Source organism: Chiloscyllium plagiosum, chromosome 9 (genome assembly GCF_004010195.1).
Source record: "Chiloscyllium plagiosum isolate BGI_BamShark_2017 chromosome 9, ASM401019v2, whole genome shotgun sequence".
NCBI lineage: Eukaryota > Metazoa > Chordata > Chondrichthyes > Orectolobiformes > Hemiscylliidae > Chiloscyllium > Chiloscyllium plagiosum.
The window spans coordinates 56707857-56726144 of NC_057718.1; the positions used below are offsets into that span (position 1 = coordinate 56707857).

At 40.2% G+C, this 18288-nt stretch overlaps 1 protein-coding gene across 13 annotated transcripts in view; it reads right to left on the reverse strand.

Moving 5' to 3' along the window:
* The window catches only part of LOC122552880 (girdin-like), a 402403-nt gene that overhangs the window by 62131 nt on the left and 321984 nt on the right, over positions 1 to 18288 (reverse strand). For 11 of the 13 annotated variants that reach the window (XM_043696008.1, XM_043696001.1, XM_043696009.1 and 8 more), the window contains 2 exons: positions 17074 to 17157; positions 6530 to 6730 (listed from right to left, as the gene is read on the reverse strand). In XM_043696008.1, the coding sequence (XP_043551943.1) occupies positions 6530 to 6730; positions 17074 to 17157 (285 nt within the window). Of the gene's footprint in view, positions 1 to 6529; positions 6731 to 8299; positions 8510 to 16929; positions 17158 to 18288 lie in introns of those variants that run through there. The other 2 variants (XM_043696011.1, XM_043696010.1) reach the window with 2 other exon arrangements.

Here is an 18288-nt window from a genome sequence, read left to right on the forward strand (position 1 = left end):
CCAATGCCCCATGAAGTGGAATCTCTCTTTCCCACACCAATCCCTTAGCCACGTGTTTACTTGCCTAATTTTCTTGTCCCTCTGCCAATTGGCACGTGGCTCGGGCAGTAATCCGGATTTTATGACCCTTGAGGTCCTGTGCTTCAATTTCCTGCCTAGTGCTTCATAATGCCCAAGCAGGTCCTCCACCCTAGTCTTGCCTATGTTGTTGGTATCAACGTGGACCACAACAACTGGATCCTTCCCCCTCCCGCTCCCATATCCTTTCAAGACGGTCGGAGATGTCTCTCACCCTGGCACCGGGCAGGCAACACACCATGCGAGACTCTCGATCCGGCTTGCAAAGGATACTATCTGTCCCCCTAATTATAGAATCCCCTATAACCACTACTTGTCTATTAGCTCCCCCCTCTTGAATGGCCTTCTGCACCATGGTGCCTTGGTCAGTTGGCTCATCCTGTCCAGAGCCATTTTCCTCATCCGAACAGGGAGCAAGAATCTCGTACCTGTTGGACACGGTCAAGGGCTGAGAAAACAAGAACTTCTTGATGGGCAAAAAGAACTTCTTCAAAGAAAGCTTTTATAAAAAGAGAAGCCAAGGTGAACAGAGTCCCCTTAGAGTGGTGGAAATAATAAATGGCAGAGGAGTTGAAGAAATACTTTGCATCAGTCTTCACACCAGAAGACACCAGAAGGCACGGTGGCACAGTGGTTAGCACTGCTGCCTCACAGCGCCAGAGACCTGGGTTCAGTTTGCACATGTGGGTTCAGTTTGACTGTGTGGAGTTTGCACATTCTCCCCATGTCTGCGTGGGTTTCCTCCGGTTGCTCCGGTTTCCTCCCACAGTCCAAAGATGTGCGGGTCAGGTGAATTGGCCATGCTAAATTGCCCATAGTGTTAGGTTAAAGGGGTAAATGTAGGGGTATGGGTGGGTTGCGCTTCGGCGGGTCGGTGTGGACTTGTTGGGCCGAAGGGCCTGTTTCCACACTAAGTAATCTAATCTAATCTAATAGCAGTCCAAAATTACTAAGCATTCAAGGGGCAAAAGGAGGAGAGGAAATAAATACAATAACTATCAGTCGAGAAAAAATGCTACAGAAACTAGTGAGGCTGAAGACTACCAGGTTGCCTGGACCAAATGGGATGCATCCCAAGATATTCAAGGAGACATAGCTACAGAAACAGTGGATGCACAGGTACTAATCAACCAGGATTGGAAAATTGCCAATGTAACATGTTCATTTCAAAAGGAAAGGAGATATAAAATATTGCCAATTATGTCTATCATTGGTAAAATGTTAAAGTCTATTATAAAGCAGCAATAGCACAGCAATTTGAAGTATGTAAATATGATCAAGCAGTCAGCATGGCTTCGTGAAGGGCAAATCATGCCTGACAAATGTTCTAAGTTCTTTGAGCAGGTAACAAGTAAGAGAAAGGGAAAGTGTTGGATGTAATATATTTCGATTTTTGGAAGGTGTTAGATAAGCTACCTCACATTAGGCTACTTAATAGGAGCCCATGGTGTTGGAGACCATAATAAAAGCATGCATAAAGATTGACTAACTGACAGAACATAAAGTTGGGATAAAGGCTGCATTTTCAGAATGATGATCTGTAACCAAAGGGATCCATGATACACCCACAATTATTTACAATATATATTAATTATTTTCTTTGAGGAAAGTAAATGTACTGTAGTCAAGTTTGCAGATGACACAAAAATAAGTTGGACTGCAAATGATAAGTTTGACACAGATTCTGCAGAGGGATACTGACAGGTTAGGTAAGCAGGCAAAAAACTTAGCAGATTTAATAACATGTGGGGAAATGAGAGCTATGCACTTGGCAGGAAGAATAGACGAGTTTTACATCATCCAAATGGACAGAGAATGCAGGGATTTTGCAGTCCTCATCCATGGATCTAGCTAGCATTCAAGTTCAGCAGGTGATAGAGAAGGCAAATGATCTCAAAATGATTGAGCAGACTTGATAGACTGAATGGTAAAAACAAGGACTGCACATGCTGGAAACCAGATTCTAGATTAGAGTGGTACTGGAAAAGCACAACAGGTCAGGCAGCATCCGAGGAGCAGAAAAATCGACATTTCGGGCAAAAGCCCTTCATCAGGAATAGAGGCAGGGTGCCTGCAGAGTGGAGAGACAAATGGGGTGGTGATGAAGGTGATAGGTCAGGGAGGAGGGTGGTACTCTATGCTACTTTCTCCCCACCCCCCACCCCCATTCACCTATTGTACTCGATGCTACTTTCTCCCCACCCACACCCCCCTCTCATTTATTTCTCCACTCTGCAGGCACTCTGCCTCTATTTCTGATGAAGGGCTTTTGCCCGAAATGCCGATTTTCCTGCTACTCGGACGCTGCCTGACCTGCTGTGCTTTTCTAGAACCACTCTGATAGACTGAATGGCCTACATCTCTTCCTATATAGTCACAGAGTCATAGGAGATGGACAGCATGGAAACAGACCTTTCGGTCCAACAGGTCCATGCCGACCAGATATCTCAACCCAATCTAGTCCCACCTGTCAGCACCCGGACCATATCCCTCCAAACCCTTCCTATTCATGTATCCATCCAGATGCCTTTTAAATGTTGCAATTGTACTAGCCTCCACCACTTCCTCTGGCAGCCCATTCCATGCATGCACCACCCTCTGCATGAAAAGGTTGCCCCTTTGGTTTCCATTATATCTTTGCCCTCTCACCCTAAACCTTTGCCTTCTAGTTCTGGACTCCCCCATCCCTTGTCTATTTACCCTATCCCTGCCTCTCATGATTTTATAAACCTCTATAAGGTCACCCCCTCAGCCTCTGACACTCCAGGGAAAACAACCCTAGACTATTCAACCTCTCTCTATTGCTCAAATCCTCCAACCTTGGCAACATCCTTGTAAATCTTTTCTGAACCTTTTAAAGTTTCACAACATCCTTCTAATAGGAAGAAGACCAGAACTGCATGCAATATTCCAAAAGTGGCCTAATCAATGCCCTGTACAGCCACAATATGACCTCCCCACCTCCTGTACTCAATACACTGACTAATAAAGGAAAGCATACCAAACACCTTTTTCATTATCCTATCTATCTGCAACTGTACTTTCAAGAAGCTATGAACCTGCACTCCAAGGCCTCTTTATTCAGCAACACTCCCTAGCACCTTACCATAAGTCCTGCTAAGATTTGCTGTCCCAAAATGCAGCATTTTGCATTTATCTGAATTTAACTCCAACTGCCACTCCTCAGCCTATTGGCCTATCTGATCAGGATCCTGTTATAATCTGAGGTAACCTTCTTCACTGTCCACTACACCTCCAATTTTCGTGTCATCTGCAAACTTACTAACTATACCGCTTATGCTCACATCCAAATCATTTATATAAATGATGAGATGTAGTGAACCCAGCACCAATCCTTGTGGCACTCCACTGGTCACAGGCCTCCAATCTGAAAAGCAACCCTCCTCCACCACCCTCTGTCTTCTACCTTTGAGCCAGTTCTATATCCAAATGGCTAGTTCTCCCTTTATTCCATGAGATCTAACCTTGCAAACCAGTCTCTTTGGGGAACCTTGTTGAACACCATACAGATCACAGCTACCACTTTGCTCTCACTAATTATGTTCTTAAGTTGAATGAGTGGAAAGTGCCTGGAATATACAATATAACATGGATAAATGAAGATAACATGAAGTTATCCACTTCAGTAGGAAAAAAACGACTGGCACAGTATTATTTAAATGGTGATTTATTGGGAAATGTTGATGTACAAAGGGACCCGGTTGTCCTCATACAATGGTCAATGAAAGCAAGTACACAAGTTCAGCAAGCAATTAGGAAGGACTTCATTGCAAAAGAGATCGAGTACAGGAGCAAGTTTTGCTGCCAAGTACTTGGAGTTGGTGAGACCACATCTGGATTATTACAAGCAACGAAGAGCTTGTGTTAACCAGGACTCTAGTCACTGAAGTTTAGAAGAATGAGATGGGTCTCATTGAAACATAAAATTCTGTCAGGGTTGTATAGACTGGTTGCAGGGAAATACTAAAACTAAAATTGCTGGAAAAGCCAGCAAATCTGGCATCTGTGAACAGAAATCAGAGTAAACGTTTCAGGTCCGGTGATCCTTCCTCAAAGTTCTGAAACGTTAGCTGTGCTTTCTCTTCACAGATGCTGCCAGACCCATGAGCTTTTCAAGCAATTTCTATTTTTGTTTGTGATTTACAGCATCCACAGTTCTTTCAGTATTTACTGATTACAGGGATGATGATTACAGGGGTCATAATATAAGGGCTAAGCTATTTCAAGCTTAGCTGTGTTGAAATCTCTCACTCAGAGGGTGATGAATTTGTGGAATTCTCTCCCACAGAAGCCTGTGGAGGCCATGTCACTGACAATACTTAATAAATAGATGGATTTCTAGAAGGTGAAAGTGTCAGGAGAATGAGGAGAAAACAGGAGCATGGCATTGAGATAGAGGAATGACATTTATGCTACATGGTGGAATGGGTTGTTGGGTCAAATGGCCTACTCCTGCTTTTATTTTCGTTGTTCCTAAGTTTTTTCAAGATTTAGGAACTTGGGCTTAGAATTTATGAGCCAGAGACTGAACTACAGATACTGATGCATCAAGGAGGGGAAAGTTATCCGGATTCTTTGTATTGGGAGGCAGCCTTACCACTTATTTTTGGAGAGAAGGGAAGAGACAGGAGTGAAGGATAGCCCAGTTTTGCAAGCCTGGATGATTTTTTCACAATTTTAGTTAGGGAGACCATTGCCTGATAATGCTTTAGGTGGTCCAGCTTGGTCTAGAGGTGAATAGTTAAACCAATTACTCACCAAACACTTTAACATCTGAGTTTCTTAGAAAGAGCAAAATATACCAGGATGAACAATTTTGCTGAGAATGAGTAATAGTTCTTGTGAGACATGGTATTAAAGGTGCTGCAAAGGGTGTGCTTTAGAAAATTAATAGATGTTATGGTGAATTAAAGGTCAAAAACTAACTGAGAACGTGAAAGTAGCAATTGATTTACTAAGTTTTTTTTGCCCAATGTAGACACAGAATTAAGGTTTCTTGAGGGATGGAGTATGGGTAGATAGTATTACAAGGAAATAATCAGAGATTGCCTTCTCAGTGATTAAATGACAGAGGCTACTACTGCCTGAAACTGGAGAAATATCAAGCAGTCTGTAAACTGGAAGGTCACTCAGTGAAATACTTCCACCCCTTAAATCCCCTCACAGGTGCAAAACAAAATGACCAACTCACAGGAAGGAATGTACAAATTCTAGCAACATGATAATCATGTACCTCTCAAACCAAGACCAAATTTACATCAGGTCTTAAACATCTCATTGGTTTTAATATGAAGAAAATAATATCGATTGTCTTGACACTTCAGGGACAAAAGGCGGCTCAGGTGCCTGACAGGACAACAGTTTTAACTGCTTAGAAAATCAGAGTGACAAAACCAGAAGATAGAGCAAATTAGTTAGGGCAAAAGAGCAAATCATATACAGCTGGGAAAGACGCAGATGTTTCTCTTAGTAGGCTTGTTCAAATTAGTGCATTTTATGTTTGCAGTTTTAGACAATTAGATGCAAAAGGAAACTTAATTTAAAACAATTATACAAAAAAGTCAAAGGTGAAAGAAAAAAAATGCACCGACAAAAAATCTTTCCCCTGTTAAACAAGAGCAATAGGATTAATATAGACCTTTTATTTACATTGTCGTTGAGCTCCAGAACCACAAGGGAAATCACCTGGTTTTAAAATATCAATTTTTGGCACTGAAGATTGAAAACTACTTCAGTGATAGTCAACACATAATTCTAATATTGATATACTACTGTCGTCTTAACTGCACAAGAGAATTACAGGACCAAATCTCAACAAATCCTACTTATAAAATAGTAAATTTTAACATGATGAAATAAAATAAATAATCACACACTGTTAGTATACTAGTGTAGCACAAATTTTTTATGTCCATTGGTCTCAATGAAGTGTCTTTTAATTCCTAGAATCCCTACAGTGTGAAAACATCCCTACAGTTCACACTGACTCACTGGACAGCATCCCAGACTCACCCCCTCCACCCTATCCCTGTAATCTGCATTTCCCATGGCTAATCCACCTAACCTACATATCCCTGGACAATACAGGCAATTTAGCATGGCCAATGCATCTAAGCTGCACATCTTTGGACTGTGGGAGGAAACCAGAGCACTCAGAGAAAGCCCACACATGACATGGGGAGAATGTACAAACTCCACACAGTCAATCACCTGAGGCTGGATTCGAACCTGGGTCCCTGGTGCTGTGAAGCAGCAGTGCAAACCACCTGAGCAATTGTGCTGCCCCAATAACTTTATACAAATTGCTAATTTTGGTAGTGCAGCTTTACAACATAATCTTTTATACAGTGTTCAACTACACATATTATGAGTTGTTAATGTAACATACAAAGTTTATTTGACAATTCACTTCAAACGAGTCAAACAATACCTTTAGGCTTAAGTCTTTGTTTGGATCTCAAGCCAGAAGAGTTTGCAGTAGCTAAATTGATAGCTGTTGTGGAAAATGCCATGGACCCCAGTTCTGTCCTCCTCTGTCCAGCAGTCACCTCATTAGGCTCATCCAAATTTTCAGAACTCCCTGACCATTGTGCTCCTGCTGAAATCATAGACTGCAGCAGATCATTCATGGCTGGGATGGAAGTGAAAGAAAATAATTTAGCATGTTTCTTCCTTGAACATAAATATAAATTCACAACTCTTTTCTAAAATTCACATCATTTTGAGGCTGTACCTATAAAATCACCCAGTTACTCATGAAATGCTGAAAGGCTGCTTTGCCAACAAAACTCTTCAAAATCATTAAAAAATATGAAATTTATTTAATACATTGTCAAGAAGGAATGTCATGTATTTGTTGTTATGAAAAGCGCAATTTAAAGGCAAGGACAAAGAAGCAAGTTGTTAAAATGAAGTAAAAATATGCAGAGACATTAAGATAAAACCCAGGCAACTAGTTTTATTGGGCCAAAATGTGAAGTATTCCTAAATTACAACACAGATGAAATGACCAAAAATGTTTAAAGGAAAATAGTTTGACAATTTGTAAAGTAAAATGCTTAGAAGCTATTTCCTATTATCCTATTTCTCTTATCCCAATTTAACTCCATTTACCACTCTTCAGACCACTGACCCAACTGATCAAGATCGTTCTGTCATGTCTTGCTCTTTTATGATATTTTGATGTATAACATGGTGTCTTGGAAATTACTTTTTACTCTATTATTGGTACTTATTCAAACTATATATTAAATATTCAAAGAGAATATCAGCTTTTTATATAAAAAAAGCTGGTACTCTATGAGCATAAATTTCTGGTTTTTCAATTTTCCTGAAACCCTTCTTAAATTGTGACAGTATCAATACCTGTGATTGCCCTCAGCAAAATTCAATAATTCTGAAATTCCCACTGGAAAAATGCACAAAAATATTATAAATTAATGAAGCAAGCATAAAGTTGATAGTGTGTCATCTGCAAACTTGCTAACCATGCTTTCTATATTCTCATGTACATAATTTACATATATGACAAAGAAAATTGCTGATCCCAGGTCTCCAGTCTGAAAAACAACCCTTCACCATTACTCTCTCTCTCCCAACGTTAAGCTAATTTTGTGTCCAATTGCCAAGCTCACTCTGAATCCCATGCGATCTAATTTTATTAACTAGTCTACCATGCGGAACCTTATCAAAGGCTTTACTCAAGTCCAAATAAACAATTTCTACTGCTCCACCCTTGTCAATCTTCAATCAAGTTTGTGAGACACGATTTCCCTCGCACAAAACCATTCTGGCTATCCCCAATCATTCTTTGCCTCTCCAAATGCATATAAATCCTGTCTTTCAGAATCACTTCCAACAGCTTATCCACCAATGAAGTCAGGCTCACAGGCTTCTCCTTACATCCCTTCTTAAACAATACCACAACATTAGCCACTCTCCAGTCATTCGGCACCTAGCCCGTATTTATAGATGATACAAATATTTATTCTCCAAAGTACTGCTGAAGTTTAACTTTACTTAAAACTCTATTTTTGAGCATTGTAGATAGACACATTCTCTTAGTTCCTGGTAGAGCTTCTGCCTTGTTCCAGGACACACTATATAATTAAGCGACATTGACATCATCATTACATAATTATACTCCATTACCATTATACATTCTTCTGATGTTTCATTACTATAAAGGCAGTTTGGTCGGCTGTGGTGTGCTAATAACATTATCTTCTGTATTCACTAGATCATTGACAGTGATGAGGTTTTCTGCAGGTTCTTGTCAGCGATTGCACAATAAGTTATTTATTTTACCTTTCAAATGGGGCTAGATCTTCAAAGAGTCAAGGAGCTGGGATGTGGTGCAGCAGGAATTTAAAACCATACTCAAGGCAGTCATCTTGGTATTCCTATGCCTCTGGTAGGTGGGGTATAGGTGAAGTAGAGCGAAGGGAACAGGAAATTTAGTTGTCACAAATTAGCAGACTATCAAGCTCCTTAACAGCTTGTTAAAAAGTTCTGTCAGTTCAGAATATGAACTTTTAACAGTGAGCACAAAATGTCTCGAGACCAATCCTTCAATTTCTAAACAGTTACGTTTGTTAATAAATCAGGAAAACGTGCTACCAGTTTGGGCTGGATTCATGAGCCTGAGCTGGGGTGGGTGAGATCAAGGGCCAACTGGACTGACTGGTACGGTTGGAACCTAATATTCTATCTACATGAACTGTATTTTTGTCCAAATGATGGATGTCACCTTTATGCACCAACACTGTGATATTTCTATTAAGTAAAGCAAGTCGACCTCTCCTTTCTCCCTCTTTAACTTTTCTAAATATATCTAGAACATTCAACTCCCAGTCTTTATTTTTTTGCAATAATATCTTTGTAGTCATGAATATATTTGGTGCCACAAAATGTAAACTTGTTCCAGCTGTAGATGATTATTGATGCCTGCCCAATTTAGTTTACTTTCAGAGTCTACTGTGCACTATCAATTATCAAGATAATGTGAATGAAAATAATAGGTTAGTGCAAGAAATATCATGAGAATGATCAGTTTTAGCATGATGCACAGGCACTACTGACTAGTTGACACAGATGCATGACAGAAATAGTGGGGATTAACATGACAGGAGAAGAATTTTAGTAATATTGACTCTTACAGTAACTGGACACATATGTAACAAATATATTACATATTTAAATACTACAGTCAGTGGGAGAAACATGAAGTGACTTAAGTAGTGCTAAAGTTCTTCTGTTTATAAACAAGTTACTCTCTGTTTCAGGAGTCAAAGTATCAGCGAAGCCATATGAGACAGTTTATATCCCTTGTAATGATACTGGTTGAGGTTCCTTTGGTTTTGGCTTGAAGGTGCAGCATGGTGGCTCAATGGTTAGCACTGCTACCTCACAGCACCAGGGACCCAGGTTCGATTCCAGCCTCGAGTGACTGTCTGTGTTGCGTTTGCACATTCTCCCCATGTCTGCGTGGGTTTCGTCTGGGTGCTCCAGTTTCCTCACAATCCAAAGACGTGCACATTAGGTGAATTGGCTGCGCTAAATTGTCCAAAGTATTCAAGGATGTGTAGGTTAGGTGCATTAGTCAGGGGTTAAATATAGGAGCATGAGTCTGAGCAAGTTACTCTCCGAAGAGTCGGTGTGGACTTGATGGGTTGAGGGCCTGTTCCCATGTTGTAGGGTTTCTAATTCTAAAAAGGTGGCAGAGGTTGAATAATCTGCCACAGCTTCTGTAAGTTAGCTCTGCTCCAGCAGGGACCTGTTGACGGTGAGGTGAAGCATTGCAGTGAGATAGATCAAGAACATCGTTGGGGCGATGATGGAGTCATGCCTGACACTGGTCCAAAAAGGGAATGGGTTAATGGCAGAGCCATTTGTCATTACCACAGCTGCCATGTCATTGTGAAGCAGGTGAAGGATGTTGATAAACTTTATGGTGCAACCAAAGTGGAACAGGATGCTCCATAATGCTTCCCAATTGATGGTGTCAAAGGCCTTTGTAAGGTTGAAGGAAGTCATGTACAGGGGTAGGTTCTTTTTTCTGCATTGTTCCTGCAGCTGTTGCATAGTGAAAACCATGTCCTTCGTGGCCAAAAGCCACACAGACTCTGGTAGGAGTTCCTCAGCCACAGGGAGGATATGACTGAGGTGGTGCTTGGCGATGATTTTTCCAGTGATCGACATCAGGGAGATTCCCCTGTAGTTATCACAGTCATAACTCTTCACTTTTTTGAAAATACTCATGACAGTAACATCTTGGAGCTCTCCTAGGATGCTGTCTATTCAGATAAGGCAGACAAGAGCATGTAGCTGCAGCAGGAGCTTTTTGCCTCTGCAAAAGTCACCCAAACCAGTGTCAGAGCTGCAGTGCACAATACTGTAATTATATCAGCCTCCACCATTTCCTCTGGCAACTTATTCCATACACACAATACCCTTTGTGAAAAAGTTGCTCCTTAAATCCCTTTTAAATTTAAAATTGGTATGATTTACAACTCAGAAATGCTAAAGACTAGGAACCATACTTTTTGAATGACTAACAAATAAGGCTACTGGGTACATAATTTGATTAGCAGTATTTTGTCACTTCAACAGCTGGAAAATAAATCAATAAAGACATTATTCTGAGAAAATGCATAATCAGTAATTGCAGACCAAACAAATGTGACTGCAAATGGAAGAAAAGGAATCTGAAGAAAGATATGGAAAAACAATGAGCTCTGCAAATCACATTGAAGTAAGTGGAGGTCAAAAAGGTTGAAAATCTGTATTTGCAGAAATAGTTTAAAAAAGGGTTGTCAAGTGGATAAGAAAAGCCTTGAATATAATGGCAACAGATTGTAAAGCATGCAAATCTTCAAAGGAAGGTGACAATTAAAAATGGTGCAGGTGTTGGACAGGGGGTGGACAAAGTCATAAGTGGCACGACACCAGGTTATAGTCCAACAGATTTAAATGGAAATCACAGGCTTCACCTGACGAAGGAGGAGCACTCCAAATGTTTGTGATTTCAAACAAACCTTTTGGACTATAAACTTGGTGATGTGAGACTTCTGGCTTAAAGAGTGGATATGCATTACAGAATTAATTTGTTGGAATATTACTTCCTGCAAATATTTACATGAAGGACAAAAGAAACACAGCATCTCTAAACACAGAAAATTAGTGATTGCAGCATTTGCTTTGTGATGTTCACCAATGACAGAAAGGGACTATAAAGGGATGAAGAAATGCGAACATGTTCCACTAATCAGTAATTTTAGAGAGTAGATGCTTTGTACAGAAACCTACAAGGGCTGTCTAGTCAGGAAATCTTTTGAAGGTGAGTGGATAGTATTAAAACAAGTAATTGAATCATACTATTAAAATTGGGAGATATAAAACTGACAGAACCTTGTCACAGTGAGACAATGAAACCTTAAAAGATGATATTCAATTTGATCTGGGACAGAAATTTCAGGTCTCAACAAAGTTGAGAATGGAGATGAATGGTGCCTGAAAATACCAGCTGGGATGAAACTAAGTATAAGGAGGGTGGGTTCAGAGCCCAACAGAGCTGCCAAATAAATTTATTGACAGCCTTCTTAAGGCAGTTGAAGGAAGCTAATTTAGATTTTTCAGTCAGACTCCAGTTTCCTGATCCTATGGGGTCAGTTTAATTGAGTTGTGCATTCGGCAGCAGGTGTGCCAGTGCTCCAAGCAGGCCAATAGGCCTTCCATGCCTGCATGCGGGTACAAAGGTCATTGTTTAGAGGATTCTGCCCTTTCATCCTCCCAATGCTGTTTTTCTATTGAATATTTTGAAAAGTTGATGAGAACATCTTTATATTGAAGCACCATCATAGTTATTTACATTTTATTGCAGTCTGCTGCTCCTGTCAAGCTGGAAACTCTGTGATTGGCATTCCTGCATTGAGTGACTGGTTGCTGCTGTTAAATAGGCAGAGATTCCAGGGTAATTTGTTGGATTTTGGCTGGGACATCAGTGAAAATGACATTTTTCCCTCAGGCTCAGATCCCACACCTGATAAACCTCTAACTTCTGTTTAGACCCCCCAAAGCGAAACTTCAATTCCTGGTATTTGTTTAATGGACCAGAAAATGTATAAGAAATTGCATGTAGTAACCAACAAATGAGAAAATGTTTAACATGATTTGAAATTTGATAATTCCCAAAAATGAGAATCAGGTACATAATTTTAAAGAGGCTAATTTGATTAGATTAGATTAGATTAGATTACATTACAGTGTGGAAACAGGCCCTTCGGCCCAACAAGTCCACACCGACCCGCCGAAGCGCAACCCATCCATACCCCTACATTTACCCATTACCTAACACTACAGGCAATTTAGCATGGCCAATTCACCTGACCTGCACATCTTTTGTGATTGTGGGAGGAAACCGGAGCACCCGGAGGAAACCTACGCAGACACAAGGAGAATGTGCAAACTCCACACAGTCAGTCGCCTGAGGCGGGAATTGAACCCGGGTCTCAGGCGCTGTGAGGCAGCAGTGCTAACTACTGTGCCACCGTGCCGCCCACTTTTATTTTACCCCTTACCTAACACTACGGGCAATTTAGTATGGCCAATTCACCTGACCCTGCACATCTTTGGACTCTGGGTGGAAACCAGAGCACCCGGAGGAAACCCTCTGTATTAAATAATACAAATATATCAAATAAATCAGAAGAGATTATTCAATGGAACTAAGTGAAGGACCTTTAAAGGCAGAACGTGATATGCAGGATACAAACATTCCCAGAAATATCTGGGTCAGATTTATTTGCAAGCATAACTTTAAATAGGTTGATAAATGAACTAAATGGAAGATAAAGAAGAAACTGACTTGATAAATCTGTAACCAAGTTAAGAATTGGGACTTACTGAGAGGAATATCAGAAAATGCACAAAACAAAGAGTGCTTGGAAAAAATGCATAATGGAAGATTTATTTATTTATTCATTTGTGGGATGTAGGCATTGCTGGCTTGTCAGCATTTATTCCCCATCCCTAGTTGCCCTTAAAAAGGTAGTGATGAGCTGCCTTCTTGAACTGCGGCAGTCCACTTGCTGTGGGTTGACCTAATATGCCATTTGGGAGGGAATTCCAGGATTTTGATCTAGTGACAGCAAAGGAACAATGGAGTATATTTCCACATCAGGATCATGAGTGGCTTGGAGGAGAACTTGAAAGTGGTAGCGTTTCCATAAATATCTGCTGCCGTTTTCCTTCTAGATGGAAGTAGTTGTCGTTTTGGAAGTTGCTGTCTGAGGAACTTTGATGAATTTCTGCAGTGCACCTTGTAGATAATACACTGCTGCTACAGACTGTCGGCGGAGGTGAGGGGGAAGTGGATACTTGTGGAATTAATGCCAATCAAGTGGGCTGCTTTGTCCTAGATGGTGTCAAGCTTCTTGAGTGTTGTTGGAGCTGCACTCACAGAAGCAAGCATGACAATAATGAGAAATTCACAGTCCAAAAAGTAGAAGTCAGAGAATAGGTCTGAAGAGAAAAGAAACATATCCATATAGCAATTTTCACAATCTCCAGACATCCAAAATCACTTGACAAATAATTAATTGTATTTTGAAATATAGTCACTATTGTATCCAGAAAATGTGGCAGACAATGTGTGCATAAAAACCATGTAATAACATGTAAAACCATAAAAATAATGTAAGAATAATCTGAAGCATGATGCGGGTGAGAAATGCTTTACCAGGACATTACGAAAAAGTCTAAAATAAAACAAATAACCACAGATGGTGGAGATCTGAAACAAACTAAAACAGAAATATCTGGAGAAACTTGGCTGGTCTGGCTGCATCTCTGAAGAGAAAAGAGTGTTAACATTTCGAGGCCAATGAGCTTCCAGTTCCCCACCACTTCAACACACTGTGTTCCCATGCCAGCTGTCTCAGGTCTCCTGTAGTGGTCCAGTAAAGTTCAACACAAGCTGGAAGAACAACATGTAATCTTCCACTTGGGGACTTTATAGCCTTCTGGAACAATTCGGAGTTTAAGAATTTTAGAGCATGATCACTCCCTTCCATATCTATAACTCAACCCTGCACTATAGCTGCTGTCATGACATAAGTGGACTCTACTGATCTGCCTGACCTGCTGCGCTTTTCCAGCGACACATTTTCAGTTCTACTGAAAGAAACCCATTTTCTAACACTACTATGCCCCCATTATCACTTATCTACCCTCTCTTCTTCCCTGCCTTACTATCAACAATCCCAAAAACAATTTTTCTGCCCTACCTCGTCATCAGTATAATGCTACCTTTACCTAGCTACTGTCTGTTCTAAAGGGTCACTAGACTCGAAATATTAACAGTTTTTTCTTCACAGATGCTGCTAGGCCTGCTGAGTTTCTCCAACAATTTCTGTGTTTGCTTCATTAAGAAAAACCCACTTGCTTTTCCTCAGAGTGCCACGATACCATTGAGACTGCCGACTGATCCTCAATTTGACATTGCTGAAGGAGTGTCACATTGTAACGTCAGCCTCGATTTTGTGATCAATTGTTGAATCCATAACCCTCTGTCTTAACATTCAAGAACGCTACCTACTGAGAAACAGCTCACAGGTGAGCACAAAATGCTAAACTGAATGACTACATCATCTAAATAGACAGAATACATGAGAAAACTGTCCCATGTCATTTAAAATGAATAACTTCATTAAGTATTAAACTTGACTCAGTGATAGCATTCTCTGACAGAATATTGCCCACATCTCTGACTCCTGTTATTTAGTGAAATGTGGGACAGAAGTCTGTATAATAAGAATTATTCATTCATTTTGATTTTCTCCAATCTATTATATCCTACAAGAGACAGGACAAAACGCCAGCAATTATGAGGCATTGAATCTGGTTACTGTGTCAGTCATAGCTAAAAAGCTGGAGATATATTGATACAGTGCAAATTGGGCATGACACTTGCAGATTAGGAGGTCTAAGGCTGACGTAAAATGTCTGGACGTTTAACGAGAGTCCTTTGTCTCAGGGTGTCCTGCTGGATGAGTAATGGAGAGTCGGATGCTGAACAGCATAAGAGGTTGGTTATATTTTGGGTAGAACATGTCATGGACAACATATTCACTATTGCTTGCCAGATAAGAGTACCACTGTTTCAATATCCAGGTGCCCAAGCTCTGGGAGTGAAGTTTCCTTGTCATTTTCTCTGTTTCCCTTCTGAGCATGATGTTTCAGGTATTCCTGATCTCATCTGGAGCTTTCAGATCTCTCCACATGTTCACATGTATCACTAACACCTCGAGATATGCACTGATCATTCTGTATACTTTTGCACCCTGATATTCAGTTAGCACAAATTCCAATTGCAGCAAATATTTTGTGGAACCTTCCTTCAAGAGGAATTTGACTGTAGGGTGGCATGATGGTTCAGTGGTTAGCACTGCTGCCTCACAGGCGTGGGTAACTGAATTTGATTCCACCCACGGGTGACTGACAGTGTGGAGTTTGCACATTCTGCGTGGGTTTCCTCTGGGTGTTCCGGTTTTCTCACACAGTCCAAAAGACATGCAAGTTAGCTGGATTGACCATGCTAAATTGTCCATAGTGTCCAGGGATGTGCAGACTAGGTGAAATATCCATGGGATGCTGGGTTACAGAGACAGGGTTGGGTGTGGGGTTCTGGGTGGGATGCTCTTCGAAGGGTTGGTGAGAACTTGATGCCAATGGTTTGCCTCCACACTGTAGAGATTCTATGATTTTCAAAGATCAAGCTGCATGTACCAAATGTCTGCACCATTTATTATGTTTCCTATCATGTGCAGAGCCCTATGGTTTTGTTAAGGAAACAGGCTGGAGGGCAACTTGCTGCTAACATCATTGGGAAGTGGTGGTACATGAGTTTTGTTTTTGCTTATGTAAATCTGGATGTGTGAGGGCGTACCACAAATTGTGAAACAATTGCACGTTTCTAAAGTCAGGGTTAATGATTTTCTTGCTCTTTCTATTTCAGTGATAATTCTTTAATCTGGTTAAATGAAACACTGTTACATATTCAGGTTCAAGATCCCATGTTACAGGACGCAGCGCTGTTTTTAATAACTCATCATCACAAACCATAGTGCAAGCGGCCACATGAAATCTCTGGAGAGGAGTTAAGTGTAATTAATGGTTAATATTGTTTGTTCATTATTGACCACAAAATCAGGGTAATATACTTCACATATCAAAACATTATAACAGTTAACTCAGTGGAAGGAAATTTCCTAGTACCCCAAATAAAATTTACAAACTGAGTTGGTACTGTTGTACAAAATTTACTGCATCTATTAGGGAATATTTTAGGATAAAAATGCTAATAGTTCATCCCTTAAACATCTTTATTTATAAATGATTAATGCAGAACTAATTGAAACTCACAGAAGCAGAACATCAATTAATTAATTCATAATTTTGTATCTAGGTTAAAATTACAGAAATTCTTAGTGCAGATTTTGCATAATGTCTCCCAACTTTATTATCTGGAATGAAAGCTGCCTATCATGTAGAGCTCTTTGGCAATGTTAAGGTAGCAGAATGGAGGGGAAATTGCTGCTAATTTCATGCCCTGAAGCTTGAAATCTGGTTTGAAAACAATACTGGATTATTGATTCTTTAGAATTAATTATATCAATATTCTTTCAATCAACTAATAGACAGAATCTGTTTTCACGTGCAATTTTTATGTACTGTTCCATAATAATGCTACAATAAGGAATTATTTGTAAATATTTTTGACATTTGTACATATCCTACATATAAATGCATACATATTTTCATGATAATGACATACAAGATGAAGTCTAGTTTAAATATGGTGTTAGAACAAAAGTATAAACAAAGGGACATACAAAGGAAAGCATAGGGAATAATTAATAAAGGTTAAGTGATGAAAGCTACCACAACCATTTGAGAAATTGAATTGAGTCTTACACATGGAGCGGCGATACAGGGCCTTCATTTTGTCTTTATCCTTTGGTCTGTTCCTCATAAAGGGCAGCCTTTTCAGTGCAGCCACTTTTATTTCACAGCATGTGACAGAAAGGAAATTGGTAAGTGAAAACAAAGAAGAGGGAGGGAAAACAGATGGAATTTAAATGCTGAAACTAGAGACAGTAACAAACATGCTTAAGTTTCAGCTGTTCATTCTGATTATTACTAATATACAAACGTTACAATGAACAGTACATATTCTATTGAACGGAAGTTTCTATAACATTTGAAGAACCGTACAAAAAAAAGGTTGCATACAGGTCCTTATATATTAGTACTAAATATTCACAAAAGTAAACAACCATGATCTTAAGGTAATGGGCTGGATTTTCCATTTTTAGACAAAGTATTATTTTTGGGAAGTTTCATGGCAGGTGTCCCAACATGGCTTCGAACTTTTCTCAAGCTATTTTCCAGTCCTCACCTCATTAATTATGCAACTGGCCTCTTTTGTCTAAATTGAAGAGTGAATTTCCCAGCACTAGCAAAAGTTTCTGGTGTACAGGCTGCTGGCACCATAATTCAAGATCAGCTGTACTCCATTTCAGGTGCTGCAAGCCAATTACCACATACACAGTCTCCTTGACAAACCAAAATGTTTCAGAAAGGTAAGCTGCCAACACACTTTCCAGATAGGGTCCTGGAGGACAGGATGGTTGAGGGGAGGGTCATATTACCCAGTGGAACACCAGAGGAGCCCACAGCATGTCTGAAAGAATGCACAACAGTCTAGAAAAAGATCAATGGTCTTCACTCCGACAACATGTTTTCTCTGCGACCACTCACTCTGCTGCTGCACACAAACCTCATCATCGCTCATAGACCACTAGCCACACTATTACACATAGCATGTGCAGTCAATAGCTCTTAACCACATCATCTTCCACAACCACCAACTCTTCCTGGCTATAAAAAAATTGCAATCCACAGGGGTTGGAAACTTCCAAATGAGTGCAAAAGCGAATTAGCACTAAGAAATTAAGCTGTCATAAGATGTACCCTATGTAGTTGCATGAGATGGCTATGTCCCCCTGCATGTCAAGTGACTTGGCAGGAGCATGCAAGTCAAAAGGTGTCCCTCAGCTCCAAAGCCTTGAAAGGCTGAAGTGGATTGTAAATTGATCGTAGATCAGCTATGATAATGTAGAGAAGCTG